Source organism: Neolamprologus multifasciatus, chromosome 23, assembly GCF_963576455.1.
Source record: "Neolamprologus multifasciatus chromosome 23, fNeoMul1.2, whole genome shotgun sequence".
NCBI classification, from domain to species: Eukaryota; Metazoa; Chordata; class Actinopteri; order Cichliformes; family Cichlidae; genus Neolamprologus; species Neolamprologus multifasciatus.
The window spans coordinates 36241009-36256133 of NC_140460.1; the positions used below are offsets into that span (position 1 = coordinate 36241009).

The 15125-nt window shown below is 40.3% G+C and overlaps 1 protein-coding gene across 3 annotated transcripts in view; it reads left to right on the forward strand.

Annotated features, from left to right (window-relative positions):
* Positions 1 to 15125, forward strand: part of LOC146492085 (interleukin-1 receptor accessory protein-like 1-B) — a 338383-nt gene that overhangs the window by 298072 nt on the left and 25186 nt on the right. For all 3 annotated transcript variants that reach the window (XM_085152263.1, XM_085152265.1, XM_085152264.1), the window contains exon 8: positions 13623 to 13768. In XM_085152263.1, the coding sequence (XP_085008389.1) occupies positions 13623 to 13768 (146 nt within the window). The remainder of the gene's footprint in view (positions 1 to 13622; positions 13769 to 15125) is intronic.

Sequence of the window (15125 nt, forward strand, 5' to 3'; positions counted from 1 at the left end):
ATGAGCTTTGTGAGATGGTATCCTTCTGAAAAGGGGATAGATATGGTCAACACTGATACACAGGAAGCTTTGGCATATTAATGCCTCACGGCTGGTACAAGGGTGCCCACAGGGTGCCTGGAAATACTGCTTACTGTGCCAGCAGCCTAAATTGCTACAGGACAGGATGGGTCCATCCTGCTTCTAGGTTTGATATACTAAGATGCTCTTTTGTCATACCTTGCTGGTAAAGAGTTGACTTTTTTTACTGATCTATTACCTCAAAACAAGTCTGACCACGCTTCTCTGCTCTCACCCATCTGCAATTTATTTTGCTCCTAGATTTTCACTCAGTGGGTGTTTTCTTTTTTGGCACTCTCCCTTTAAAAAGTCTTAGCAGATGAGCAGTTTCTACTCAAGCAGCCTGTCTGCCACTAACACATGTCACATTCAAAGTCACCAGTCAGCACACCCTCGTGACCATGTCTACATGCCTAAATATTTTTAGTTTGTGGCTCATGTTTGGCTAATTAGATATTTGCTTTAATGAGCAGTTGAACGAGTGTACATAATGAAGTGGCCAGTTTACCAGTGGGTTGATGTTAAATCAGTTTATAATTGGCACGTAAAATACTGTCAGCTGGGTGGATTACAGCCTCAGATGGCTCATATTGTCTGTGATGTTGCCAAAATTGCAGCATGGTTGATCTTTGCTTAATCACAGGCCTGAGAAAAGGTCACAGTTTTCTTGTTTGATGGACTAACAAGGGCAGACCATTACACCAATGCTGTACTTTTGTTCAAGATTATGCACTGATCTTCAAGTGGTGAAGGTCAATCGAAATCCAGAGCAAAGTGCTCACTCTTCTTAAATGAATAATCGATCCTCATCATCAATACACGACCGCCGAGACTATTAAAAGATAACATGTGAAACAGTGGAAACCATCAACTTAGTAGAACGTAGCAACAGTTTAATTAAACATCTCAGATCAATATAAAGATAGAGCACAGGATATACAGTGCTGTGCAAAAGTCATGAGCCAACCTTTACTTCTTTATATTATGCTTCCAAGGAGCCAGACTTTCTTGTAATTTAAAAAAAAATGGTCTTGTGCAATAGTTCTCCAGGCTTTCTTTGGACACTGGCTGCTTTTCCACTCACTTACAGTCCAGTCCTTATACCTGACCATTTTCAGAGGAATGTTTGTGTTGTTTCTTTGTTGCAACTTGACCTAGGAATCATTCAAGCTTAGCAAAGGCAGCTAACTCAGGAGCTAAACCAGTGGTTTGTCTACACATAACAGACAACTTCAGAACCAATTGTATCTTTAGGTAGTTGCTAAACAGCTTGTCACAAAAACACATTAAAAACAATCCATTTCTTTAGTTGAACCCATGAAAAGTACCAAAGATAAAACAGTTTGAAGCAGTTTCACCAGCAAGGTGATTCCCAAAGAGCTATTACCTAAAAACCTGACATATCTCAGTATGGTGTGCAGTGTGTCCTTAAAAAATGAGGAAACTGCAGAAAAACAAAATCCAGCGAAACCTGACACACAATCTGAAAGATGCATTTGATACTTCAGATGATCCATCCACTGCTCACTGAAACCTTATCAGAAACTGTATGAATGGAAAGGTTTCTGTCAAGAAGTTCTCCCTTCTGTTAAGAAGGGAAACTGGGACATTAAAACAAACAATGGAACATTATCAGTCATGTATTGGCTTCCTTAGAGCGCAGACCTAAACATTATTAAAGGAGTGTGGGATCATCTTAACAGAGAACAGAGCAAAAGGCAGCCAACACTTTGAATGTCCTTCAGGTAGCCTAGAGAACTATTCCTGAAGACTGCTTAAAGAAAGAGAGTTTAGACTGTGATGAAGAATAAAGGTGGCCATACCAAATATTGACTTTCAAGCTTGTACAATTGTAAAAAGTAGTGATTGCAGCAAGAAATGAGGGATTACTCAAGACAGTACTACACCGATTTTGTGAAGAGGATTATAAAACCTTAAAAAAAAAATCAAATATACATGGTAAATATGTTGAAAGAAGAAAAGACAGCTCTTCTAAGTTAATGCACGCTGAGCATAATGTATTTGTGCAGTGACTGTGGTCACGGTTGAGTGTGGTTAAAAAAATTGCAGGCAAGAAGTAATTGTAGCAGCGAAGAGGAAATTCTTAATCCTTAAGAATGGGTTTCTTTGCTTTGCTGTTATCACAGGGGAATTCAGATAAGGGTAACAAGAAGACACAGTATAAATACACTGAATTCCTTTAGCTTTAATTCAATTACAGATTGCAAACTAGTGTCAAAAACATAGATTGATTTAATTCAATTAATGGTTTTGAATCAATAAAAGCGAAGAGATAGTTCACTCTTTTTATTTGTCAAACTTATATTTGTCGTTGTTGCTCGTGTCTGTATTGCAAAAACCACACAGCATGTGTGTTTCGTATCCTGCCCCGATGTACCCCGTTCACGGACCACACGTATGACTAGAAAAATTCTTGTTGTCGACAAATGCTATGTAAAGAAAAGGTTAACCATAAGCAGCGTGACAAGGCTGGGAGGAGAGTTAGCGGCCCAGTCAGTGACCTGGCATTTCGAGATGTCTCTATTAGCCTGCTAGCATGCTCCGTCCAGCTCTCAGCACCACTCTCTGTCGTGAAGGACACCGGGCCAATTAGAGCCTACAGGATTTAAGGGGACTGTGGAGGTGGAGGGGGAGGGGGGTTGGCAGGTGGCGACACTGCGTAGGTGGTATAATAAAGATGAGAAGATGGAATAGTGAGTGGCTCACCGCATGCAGTTAGAAACCTGCTTTCATACGATAGTCAAATGAGGTAACAAGGCAAGAAATCAAAACCGTGACCGGAAGGTGTGTGTGTGTGTGTGCAGGCTCAGACGTGAGGAGTATACACGCATTCAAGTTTTTAAAAACACATATTTTTGTTGTGTGCCACTGTGAGATGCTGTCTCCCTCTGAGCATTATTATTTATTTAATTTTTTTTTGTTCCCATTTGAGTTTGCACCACTTCAAACCCACTCGCTGACATCATTCCATGAGCTTTTAGCTTTGAAATGGAAATTAATCACACAGGAGTATTCCCTTAAGGGCCGCCTGTAATACATAAAATGGAGCTTTTGGCACAATGTTTCACCACTGAGATTCAGGGTTGATAAAAAAAAATTGTGGCTGCAGAACATGACTTCATGGATCTGTGAGAAGACGCAGCACAGAATGCAGACTTAAAGACCGTGCTGCCGAAGTTTGAAACCAGAAGAAGTTTCAGTCCCCCGGTGTAAGGCCATACAGCACCCTTTTGAGTAGCAGTTCAAGTGTAAAATTTCATTTCATTTTCTAACTATAATTAACGTTCTTGGATATATCATGGGAAATCAGGGTACTTACACCGTCCAGGGTCTCTGCTTATTAGTGCTGCAAACTCAGCACTGCTCAGTACCGTCTGAAAATAAAAGCCTAATAATACAAACCTTTGTTGAAGTGTATACAGTGCATATGAGATTTAGTACTTTAATATATGTAGAATTATTAAATTCTCCATATGAAGGTGGAACTAATTGCTTAGAAAGACCCAAAGTATAGATGTGTTAGCTTAGCAAAAGCTAAACTGATGTCTTATCTTTGCTAAGTTAATCAGTGAGTATAGTCAGGGTATTTACAATGTAGAGTGGCACTTGGTGTGGTCTTCTGCTGCTGTAGCCCCTCTGCTACAAGGTTCAGCATGTTGTGCATTCAGAGATGCTCTTCTTCATACCCTGGTTTTAAAGAGTGGTTTTTTGAGGTACTTTCAGTACCTATCAGTATCAGCTCAAAGCAGGCTGGTCATTCTCCTTTGACCTCTGGCATCACCACAGCAATATTACCCAGAGAACTGCTGCTCACTGGATATTTTCTGTTTTCCAGACCATTCTCTGTAACCTTAGAGATTGTTGTGTTGTGTGGGAAAATCCCAATAAAACAACCTCTGACACCAACCACCATGCCAGGTTAAAAGTCCCCTAAATCACCTTTCTCCTCCATTCTGATACTTCTTTTAAACTTCAGTAGGTCATTATGGCCATGTCCACATGCCTGATTTGATATCATTTTTGATATATTAAGTAGTTAATTGACTTGTTTAATGGGGAATTTAGGGTTGGAACCACCAGCTTAGCTTAACAGAAAGACAAAAATTACACATATGGTAGTTTACTTCTCCTGAGCGAAGCTAGCCAAGTGCAGAATTAATTCTCATCTAAGCACAATATAAAATTATTCCTTCCAAAAATACCCCATAAAACAGTACGGCAAAAACAAAATCATAGTTATTATATGCTTGGTTCCCTAGCCAGATGTTGAGAGGAAGCGTGGAATTAAACATCTCTTGATTTACTGTAAAATCTGTTTCAACACCTGTGCACTTCTACCACCTACCAGTTGACCTTTACTTTGACAAACACAAATAATTCTCACCATGCTTGTCACTAAGCAACAGTATTGGTTCAGCAGCCCAGATTTCCATCTGAAATTACTTCTCCAGCCTCTCTGGGAAATGTTCACGCGTTCAAAGAGAAAACAGGCAGACATATTCTCTCCAGTCTTTTCAGATACCAGTTAGGGTACATGGCTTGGGTTGTTTCAACTCTACTAGATATGCCGACGTCAGAAATCTTAGTTACAACTTTAAAACTGAACCATCTGGTCTTGTGTGGGCGTGTCCTTTAGTGTTATGCACATTGTATGTGGATGGGGAAAGCTGCATTGACAGAGAAGGGATGAAATGCAATAAATACACAAGGGTGGACTCAAACTCGTACAATCTACCAGCTGAGCTATCGGGGTGCCCGATACAGTACATTGGTAGGGGATCCTTGGTATTCTGTAGGTTGCGTGGTGGTGGATCAGGTTTCTTCCAGCTTCTGGGGACTTTGGAGACCTTTTGGAGTCCTTGAGCCATTCCTGAACTCATAGTAGCTTCTTCTTGGGGGAGACCTTTCCCATCAATTTCGGGTATATTCTTAAAAAGTAACCTAATTTGTATCAAGGTTCTCAGATTTTGGTTAAATGAATTTTCAAACATCCATATGTACATTTTCAAGTGTGCACATCAATGTATATATTCCCAAATCTTGCTCTGTGAGAATATCCAGTCTCACAGCTGTGCAGAGTAGAAATAACAGTCCTTTGCCAACATTATCTGACAGTTTGAAAAGTGGAGCACTCCTACCACTTACTGATGCAACAGCGCTGCACATGCATGCCAGCACAAATCGTATGCACATTGGATGATCTGTCATTGTATAAAATATTACATTTCAGATCAGCTCTGATCTACAGTAATTCAAATCAACCTTTCAGATGTAGTGTTTCAGGCTAATATGTGATGTTTACTCATATTCGAGATGAATAATGATGCAATATTTTGCCTCCCAGCCACCGTGGCGTGTGCTTTCACTTCTGCTGTAGTTTTCCATCACATAGGCCACAGACCCTTGCCCTTGTTTTCAGGTGAACCCGATTTACCGAAGTGTACCTGAGTTAGAAAACAGTTTGTGGTTTTTGTAGGTTTTTTAATTTTTACTCCAAACAGTTTACATTGAAACTGATGTCAGGTCGTTGGTAGACTTACCCCTTGAAACATTAAGTCACAAAACACCAAGATGTTTTTTTGACCCCGAGATATGTGCCAGGGACCTGGCAGATGTATGTGTGGGTGTGTTCACACGTCACGGTTCCTGTTTTCCAGGAACTCACTTAGACCTCCACTTAAGACTTTCAGTAACAAGTATGATGGGTATGAGTGTTTTTTGTAAACAAAGATGATTTTTTTTTCCTTTGCCAACACCTCAAGTGTTTCAATCTGTGTTGAGTTACACATGGGTGCCGCCTCTTTAAAAAACCATCAGCATGGATCTATATCTCAGCCTTGTGATCTCCTGTCATATCTGCCCGACTGGCCTCTCAATGGAGAACGATGAGCTCACAGGCACTGTGAGAAAACCCTAAAAGAATTACCTTATACTCACATAACCTTTACCCCAGGAGCTAAGCTTTCTGCTATATTTGCTGGAGACCAGCTTAAAAAGTAAAACTTCATTATTAGGTTTTATGAAGCTGCTATAAGTCCACGTAGCTGCAAAATGGTTACCTCTAATAGTTCTTCTCTGTGCATGATCAATAAAAGAAGTTTCTCTGCAGAGTGATAATTTCTATGTGGGACACCAATTATTAGCAGCACTTTGTAAAGCTAATGTAAGATATTGCCATGGCAGCAGTGGGTGTATTATAGTTATTCTTTATCCTCCCAGCACTTCCCAGTCTGCTTTGTTTGGCTTGTTCATTGATCAACAAGAATTAGATGAGTTTTCATATTCAAATACCCTGCAGCAGGCAGCAGACAAATGCTCAAGTGGCACTCACACCTTTTTGTGCTATTAGCCCCATGCGTCATTAAACAGGGGCTAGAAATAGCTGTAATTTTGGTAACCTTAAAAAGATTATCTGCTCGTATATCACGCCTGTTTTTTCACAACAGCACAGCAGGACAGATTTTGCTCTTTTAACGAGCTTTGTTTTCTTGTTGTCTTTTCGTTTATAACAGTTGTTCCGAAACAGGCTTTATAAGTAGACATTGATCTTTATTTTCCAAAGTTTTGTTTAGTACCTGTTTTATGCTAATTCTGGTTAACTGTGAAATGGACTGACTGGAGGTCAGGTATCCTGTTATGGAAAACACTCATTTTTTATGTTCTCAATCCATTTAAATGGTTTTTATCATCTGTAATCACTTCCATAGATATTACCAGTAGGCATTCTTTTTACCTACTAGCCCCTGCCATCTCACATCATCATATCATAGCTCATGTAGCTGAGGTTGTGCCTTCTTGGAGAACAGAAATAATGGGTCCAGTGTCTCTGCTCTGTCTGGTTACAGCTAGGCTTGGTTGTAGATGGCCTGTAAATGGTAAATGGCCTGTATTTGTATAGCGCTTTACTAGACCTTAAGGACCCCAAAGCGCTTTACACATCCAGTCATCCACCCATTCAAACACACATTCACACACTGGTGATGGCAAGCTACATTGTAGCCACAGCCACCCTGGGGCGCACTGACAGAGGCGAGGCTGCCGGACACTGGCGCCACCGGGCCCTCTGACCACCACCAGTAGGCAACGGACACAAGGACACAACGACCGAGACTGTCCAAGCCGGGGCTCGAACCGGCAACCTTCCGATTACAAGGCGACCTCCCAACTCGATCACTGTTCACATGGCTGCTACATAATCTGAGGTCTCCTAAACACGTAATTCTGTTAATATGGATGTTGATGCACGGCCTTGACTACATAAGAAAATGTAGGCACCTAGTGACAATATCTGGGGTGTTATTTAGAACTCACAGGGGCATCTCAGTGGGATAATGACAACTATGGAAATGATTTACCAGGACTGCGCCACTTGTTTGCTTCACTGACATATCGATACACAGACGTGTATGTTTTGCTTTTTATCTTCTGTATACAGTGAGATGTGATAAAGGTTAGATGAGATGTAAGAAATAGCTGAATGACAATAAAAACATTGATTTTCTTTATATTTATATTCATTGTGTAAGACAAAGTAACCAGTTATGGGCACAATTAGTGTCACATTCTAGTCACCCTAAAGTGTCACTGCAGTAAAAATTGTTTGGCAAAATGTATTTGCGAACAATAACGTACACATAGCGCAGTGTTTCCCAACCTTTTGGAGCCACGGCACATTTTTCACATTAGAAAAAGCCCTCTGTACCAGACATAGCGGAATTTGCCCGACTTGTCCCAAGTATACCTATTTTTTCTTTCCTCTGACCACTACTTATGCTAGGGCCTTCACCTGGCTCGGAGTTCTAGGACCAAGATCAGACTGAATACTTTTACTTTTTAAATATTCACCTGTTACTATTGCGCGCTGCGTTGTCTCACTCGTAGCATGACTATCGCTGTGTCCCAATTCAGGGTATGCACGCTTGAAGTACGCATTTCAAGTGCAATCATGTCACCGCCACGCGACGACGGCTGTCCCAATTCGAAGTGTACTTCAAATGCATACTCCAAATGCGCCGTCGATTTCCCCAAATATCAAGCGTGGTCCGGTGCACGCTTCGTGGTCCCATATATCCCACAATTCATAGTGTGGCGGTGGGTGTGGATAATTTTGCCGCAAAATACGGCAGAAGGGAGCGGCCGGAGAGTGAACTGTCAAAAGTAAGTACTGAATATGACGTCACTTATTTATGTGCGAATGTTTAATAATGAAGAACATTAAAACATTGCTGTTGGCCACATGTCGGCAAAGTTATGTGACACTAGTGATGTTTGTACTTTCAGCATTAACTTGGTTTTAAAGCCTCTACTTCTAAATATACATATAGTCGACCTTAATCTTACAGAGAATCTGATGATTTTATGGATAATTAAAGTGAGTCATATATCCACAAACACAACAAGCTGAAAGTCAGTGATTGATATATATATATATATATGTATGTATGTATGTATGTGTATGTATGTATATGTGTATATATATATATATATATATATATGTGTGTGTGTGTATGTGTGTGTGTGTATGTATGTATGTGTATGTATGTATGTATATGTATATGTATATATATGTATGTATGTATATGTGTATATATATATATATATATATATCATAATAATCTGACAATACTATAATATTGGCCATATTATATTTACATTACCATAGTGAGATGACTTTAGTCTCATGAACAACATTAACTAATTATTATTTACTAGCTAATCTTAAATGACTGTTCAGTACAGAAATGAAGCCCTTGAATCATGTTTTACAGTCCTGTGGTCTCAGCCTCAGATACTCAACTAATCAAAGTGATGTCATGACGAAAATGATTGACCAACAAAACAAATTTCTCCTTCATTTATGTCACAGAAAGCTGTATGTAACGTGTCTCGCGGTTAGTATCATGGTTGCTAGGCAACCTGAACAGCGCGACGAAGCATATACCATCCCATTTCACACGCCTCTCACTTCCGCACTTCTCGTACTTATAGTACACACCGTACGTAGTACGCGTAGTGCGCGTACTTCAAGCGTGCAGACCCTGAAATGGGACACAGCCTATGTCATTTCTTCTTCTTCTTCTGTTTTACTGGCAGTTGGCAACCCATTTAATTGGAGCAAGAAGTGGTACTGCCCTCTAGTGTAAGAGAATGTAATTGTTCTGCCTGTTTCTCACGCCAATCGCTTAGAGTACCAATCAGGTGAAACTAGATAATCTTCTATGGCACACCTGATCATTTCTCACGGCACACCTATGTGCCGCAACACAGTGGTTGGGAAGCACTGACATAGCGTACATGTAACATATTAACAGCATACCAGTACATGTAACATAGGCGTAATGTCGCCATAAATTACTATGCCCGATATATCCAACTTGTAAATGTTCACTCACATTGATAAACTTAGGGAACAGACATACACACACTGCTTTTCAGTTGCTTTTTTATGTCTATCACATTGAAAATATGCTTGATGACTGTTGGGCTGTAGAATTTTGTTTTAGTTCAACAGTTCTTAAACTTTAGAATCAATTAAACTTGATATTTTGATATTTCTTCTACCATTTCACTTTCGTTTTATTTCTTCTCCACCAACAAAGTGCCTTATTTATAACCATTTTGATCCATTAACACCAAAGAAATATACCAATAAATGAATCAACTGTTTAGCACTGGTTTACTATTAAAGTGCTGGTGCTCAAAGTGGGAACCTGACTTTAGTGGAATTGGAGAGGAAGGAATTTACCAGTGCCTGGGAGAGGCAGCCTGGCCTTTGTCCACCATGATTATCTGACAGTATTATTATCTCATACTGTGCTCGTACAAACTTTTTGAAATATGAGTTGGTCCTCAAAAAGCTCAAACGCTCTTCACCAACACTGGCACCATGTCCATGGTGGAGGTGGAATTTTTCCACTGACATAGTGCGATAGTGAGATGCTACGAAATGACTCTAGTGATCCGTGGAAGTCTCCTATGAGGCCGTCATGTGAGACTGTTTCTCTTGGTGGCTGATGTTAAACTTTAGGTTATTTTTATTTTTCACCCTTAAATATAGACCCACGCATTAATAGTGTTATTTTCTCTCACTTTCTGAAGCTTTGAATTTTTCTGAGAAAAGCCACATGGTCTGATTTCTAAGCTGAAAAGGGATTTACCTCTTACCGGAGATTATTAAATAGGAGCCAGGCTCTTGTACAGAACAGCTTAGTTGGAAAAAGTGCTTACTTTGTTCAAATTTATGAGACTATACCTCGACACTTTGAGGGTTTTGGTGTCAACTCTTCCTGTCAGTGCCTCTCATTGAAGCCACTTAGCTACAGTATGACACCATTCTTTCTCCTCTCTTAAACAAGGAAGACAATGATAATGAAGAGAAGGCTGTGAAAATCCATTTTATGCTAATGAACACAATATCCTGCCAAGAGAAAAAGAAAATAAGCTTTCAAGTATCAGAGTGTTTCTCCAGTACACCAACTGTGATCAAATAGTCGAAGCAATGGATTCTACTCTTTGCACACACTGTTTGTAGTGTGGGAGAGTATATAGATTTCTAGAAAAGGGAGTACTTTGTAACAGAAACATCATCTCGCTAAACCTTCTGGCAAAATGTGTGTGATAGGTCGGTGCTGTAGTGCATCGTGACAGTCACACTATTATCCCCATACCAATGTGTCACAAGCAATCAACGTCAAGAGCCTCAGCGAGTCAACAGAGCAGTAATTTTCATGGGGGAAATGTGTCATGACTCATATGGTGTTTGCTTATCGGCAGTCACGGACGGGCAGCTCCTACCTTCATGTAGTTTTGTTCCACTGATGCGCTAAAATGCTACCATCTAAAAAAGTTGCTAGCACATACTTTATGTCAGGAAAAAGTAGAGCTTGGAACTGAGCTGAGGTTGTGTCTATTGTAGATGCCTGGTCTTTAGAACTCGGGAAAAATAGTTGCAGATATGTACTGTATAGGTATAAAGTGCACAGTTTATCTCAGACAGTGTCTCAGAATTGCACTCTTCCCAGACAGAAGTAATTCCAAGGTCATGATTTATGGATTTTAAGATGCACGCTGTAGACAGAATTCAGATTTACTTGGGGTGAACCTTTTGGTAAGAAGATATTTTATTAAAGAGTCAATATTCTCTCTTATGACTTTTTGACTTTAATTTTGTTTTTGTTTTTTTCTGATCTAGCGTTTGTATTTGGAGTCTGTGTTTTCAAAGCTGCAAACACTGGAATAAGAAAACGTGTACCCTTTCAGCCCTGCACGTTCTGAGTCAGAATTCTTTCTGTTCCTTTTGTTTCATTGTCTCAAACAAACTTGTTAAAAGCTTTCAGGCGCTACTTTTATGTACACCTCACAGTCAGTAATGAGGCAGCTAGAATCCCTGCTCGAAAGCGTGTTTGAAGTTATGATGTTGCTGAAATTTTACCAAACAATCTGTATCTTAGCTTCATTTTGCCAACCAAAAGTCCAAAAGCTTTTGACAGCAAAGCATTAGCCTATCTCTCCTGATTAATTGATAGAATCTGTCCACCATCAGACATTTCATGTTCAACACTTGCCTTTGACTCAAACAGCAAATCAGCCTTTCATCATCACGATGGCACCTCAAAAGTCCAACGCTGTCTTATGTTTTGGGTCCAAAGCAGAGAGGAGAGACTTTGGAGTGAGTTAGCTCCAAAAGTCTACAATATCTGCCTCGCTGCACCAGGCAAACACTTTCTGTAGCGGTTTCTTAAAATGTAAGAAAAATGAAGGAAGCAGGCAATTATTTATGACACTGCCACTTGGCCAAAGTTGGAGTCTGACTGTACCATCTGCTGCATTAGAATTCAAGCGTCATCAGACCCGGCTAAGTTTTTCCAAATTGTAGGCTCAGTTTCCTGTTCTTAGTTGACTGGGAATGAGATGTGGTCTTCTGCTGCTGTAGCCCATCTACATGAAAGCACAGAGATGCTCTTCTGCATGTATTGGTTGTAATGAGTTGCTATTTGAGTTATTGAGCCTTCCCATCATCTTGAAGCAATCTGGTCTTGTTGAACTTCAACGGGCCGTCTTGACCATACCCACTCAGTTAAATGCACTGAGTTGCTGCCCTGTGATTGGTTGGTTGGTTAGATATTTGCATGACCGAGCAGTTTTTGTACATAACAAAGTGGCTTTATCACTGGTCTAGTAAAAAAGTTGTTAGTAAGCCTTGAAGTTTTTTATTCTTTTTAGCCTTAGACAGACAAAGTTATCAAAACAGTAATTACACAAGTTAGAAGCTGACTTTTAAGGACACTTGAACATTAGGCAGCTACGCAGTCAAGTGTTTTCCTGCTAATATGTAGGAGTCAAACAAACAATAAAGACAGGACTTAATCATTATTGAACTATGACTCTGAAATCCTTTACCAGACAACAATGGAGAAACATTTTACTCCTACAACACATGACCCTCTCCCAGCTTTTTTTTTCAACGTGCTGCTGTCATCCAATTCAAAATGCAATTATATTTAATAAAATCATGAATTATTTTAATTTGAATGAATATTTCAATTGTAATTTTTTAATGAAGTTGTGCATGTGAACGGGGGTTTTGCTGTTGATTATTGCTGCTGTTCTTTGTCTGTTGGATGAAGCATGCTCTGAACAGATAAAATTGAGGTGAGGTCTCTTAACAGCTAATCTTACTCCTTTTACAAAGAACCACCATTAACCAGCCAACTACACAGCTGAGGTTACAGCAACAGATTAATAAAATTGATGAAAACAAACCCTGAAGCCATACTTCATCTGCACATGTCTTCGCCAACATTTTCCCAGCGCATTTTTAACTTGTTATATTGTCTCCAAGAGACCAAATAATTAAACAGTCCACATTTACAGCTTCAATAACTGATGTTTTTGATCAGCTTGGGTCAGTGCAACATCTTATAACCCTATTGCAATACCAGTTTATGCATCGAGCATAGAGCAATGCTGCTAGTTGGGTTCTAGGACACTGCATTGCTTCTGTTTTGGTCTGTACTGCATCCTGCAGCGAAATACTCCAGTAACACACTATTTTATGCCATTTTATTGCAGGGCAGAAACAGCATAGCGGGTTTATTATTGCTTTTTTTAATGTAAACAGAAGTAATGACTAAAGTGTAGTTGATAAGAGTGTTGAGAGTGAACCGAAATATTAAAGATATGGCCAATAAAAGCCAAAACAGGGAGTTATCTACATTTACTCAATAAAGCACCTAAATAAACTAACCAATTACTTTGACTGCTTTATAATCAAACCTTGCTTTTAGATGTTTTTTGTGGGAATAATTCAAGAACATTAAACAAATAGCGTCCTGCTCACGTAATAAAGTGTCTGGTCTTCAGCAGAAGTCCCCATTAGCTAGCTTTTTGGGTCATTAAACTAATGACTATATTAACATTTGTTTACCCGGCCCCCGCCCTGCTCTGTTACTCACTGCGAAGCACGCTACTAGCCTAAGGAGATTCATTTTCACCAACTTGCACACGCTTATTGTTCATTTGCTCTTTGCTCCCCCCTGTAGGACAATCCGGGAGCACCTGGGAGAGCAGGAGGTCTCGATCTCTCTGACCATCGAGTCTCTGGAGGAGGCCGACCTGGGCAACTACTCCTGCTACGTGGAGAATGGCAACGGGCGGCGACAGGCCAACGTCCAACTCGTCAAGAAAGGTGAGCCAAGCTCACAGATTCACATGCAAGCTGGAAAAAGAAAAATCGGTATTTAAATCAGGAAGTGCATTTCAACATAAATCTAGCAGATGAATAGAGTAGCCTTTATATTTAATAATAGGATGTTACAGCTTTCCAGGACAAGAGCATCATTTAATACCACAGGCTTCCACTCTGACAGTGGAGAGAATCTCCTGCAGCAGTTCACCAAGTAATAAGAAGAACTACTGGCGGGATCCTGGGAGTTGACCAGTTGTTTCCTGCCTCGGGCGGGGAAAGAAAATAGGACAGTTTGGTGGATAGTGCATAAAGCCTATTCATCCACCTCAGCCTGAGGAAGCATTAGTTTGCGTGGGGGAGAGAGAGAAAAATAAATTACTTACTGAGAGAGGCAGCCTTCGGTGTTGTGATGCCAGACAAGCTGTTTGAGTGTCTGGCAGTGACCTCTCCCAACACACAAATCCTCCTTTGATCGCTGAACTCTCACTCATTTTCTCATCTTTCATCACTGGCGACTGTCTCCTCCGCCCCTTCCCCGCTTCCAGGGTTTTTATCCAAGCAAACTTTTTTTTAAATTTCCCTATGATTTCGCCTCACTGAGGATCGACTGTTTGAAAGTTGATTCCATGATGATTTTTTTAGAGAAAAGCACATCTTCAGTGTGGTTATGTAAGTCTTTTTTTTTTCATATTTTTTTATTAGGCAAGGCCAGAGGAAGCGAGGGGGGGAGGTGTCTTTGCATCCTTAAAGTTGTCAGCATTGAATACATTAACATAGTAAGATATTTCTCTTCTCTTTTAAGCCTACTGCTTTGGATCCAGCTTTGATGCCAGCCCAGTTCCCCTCCATTTGCTATATTAAAGGGGCTTATGCTGCAAAGTCGAATCTCAGAATAAACAGGGGAAGATTAGCCCTGTCCTCTCGCAGCATAGCGAGACCACATGAAATTGACTCAATTCAGTGTTGTTTGGGGTTTTGTGCTGCGTCCGTAGAGCGCAGGTTCCATGCAGGACTAGTTAGTGTTAACGCTGCTTTTCTAAAATGCGTCTCCTCACTTGTGTCGTGGAGCTGAAAACAGTACTCTGTACTCTTTCCCCTCGTTGTAGATAATCATGGCGCATCAGTCAGAATATGCATAGCATGAAGTCTTAGCATCCTTATTTCAACTTCTTCTTGCTTCAAGAAGTTGGAATTCTCCCAGCATGAACAACACCGGCAGCACTGACAGTAAATTGCTCCCAGCACTGGAAGTTCAGCGTAGATTCTCCATTTGTTAAAGCGAAGAGCAGCAGGTTCAGGTTTCCAAATTTTATTTTGCTACTGAATGAGTGCTTCGCCTTTTCATCATCCCTCTTTT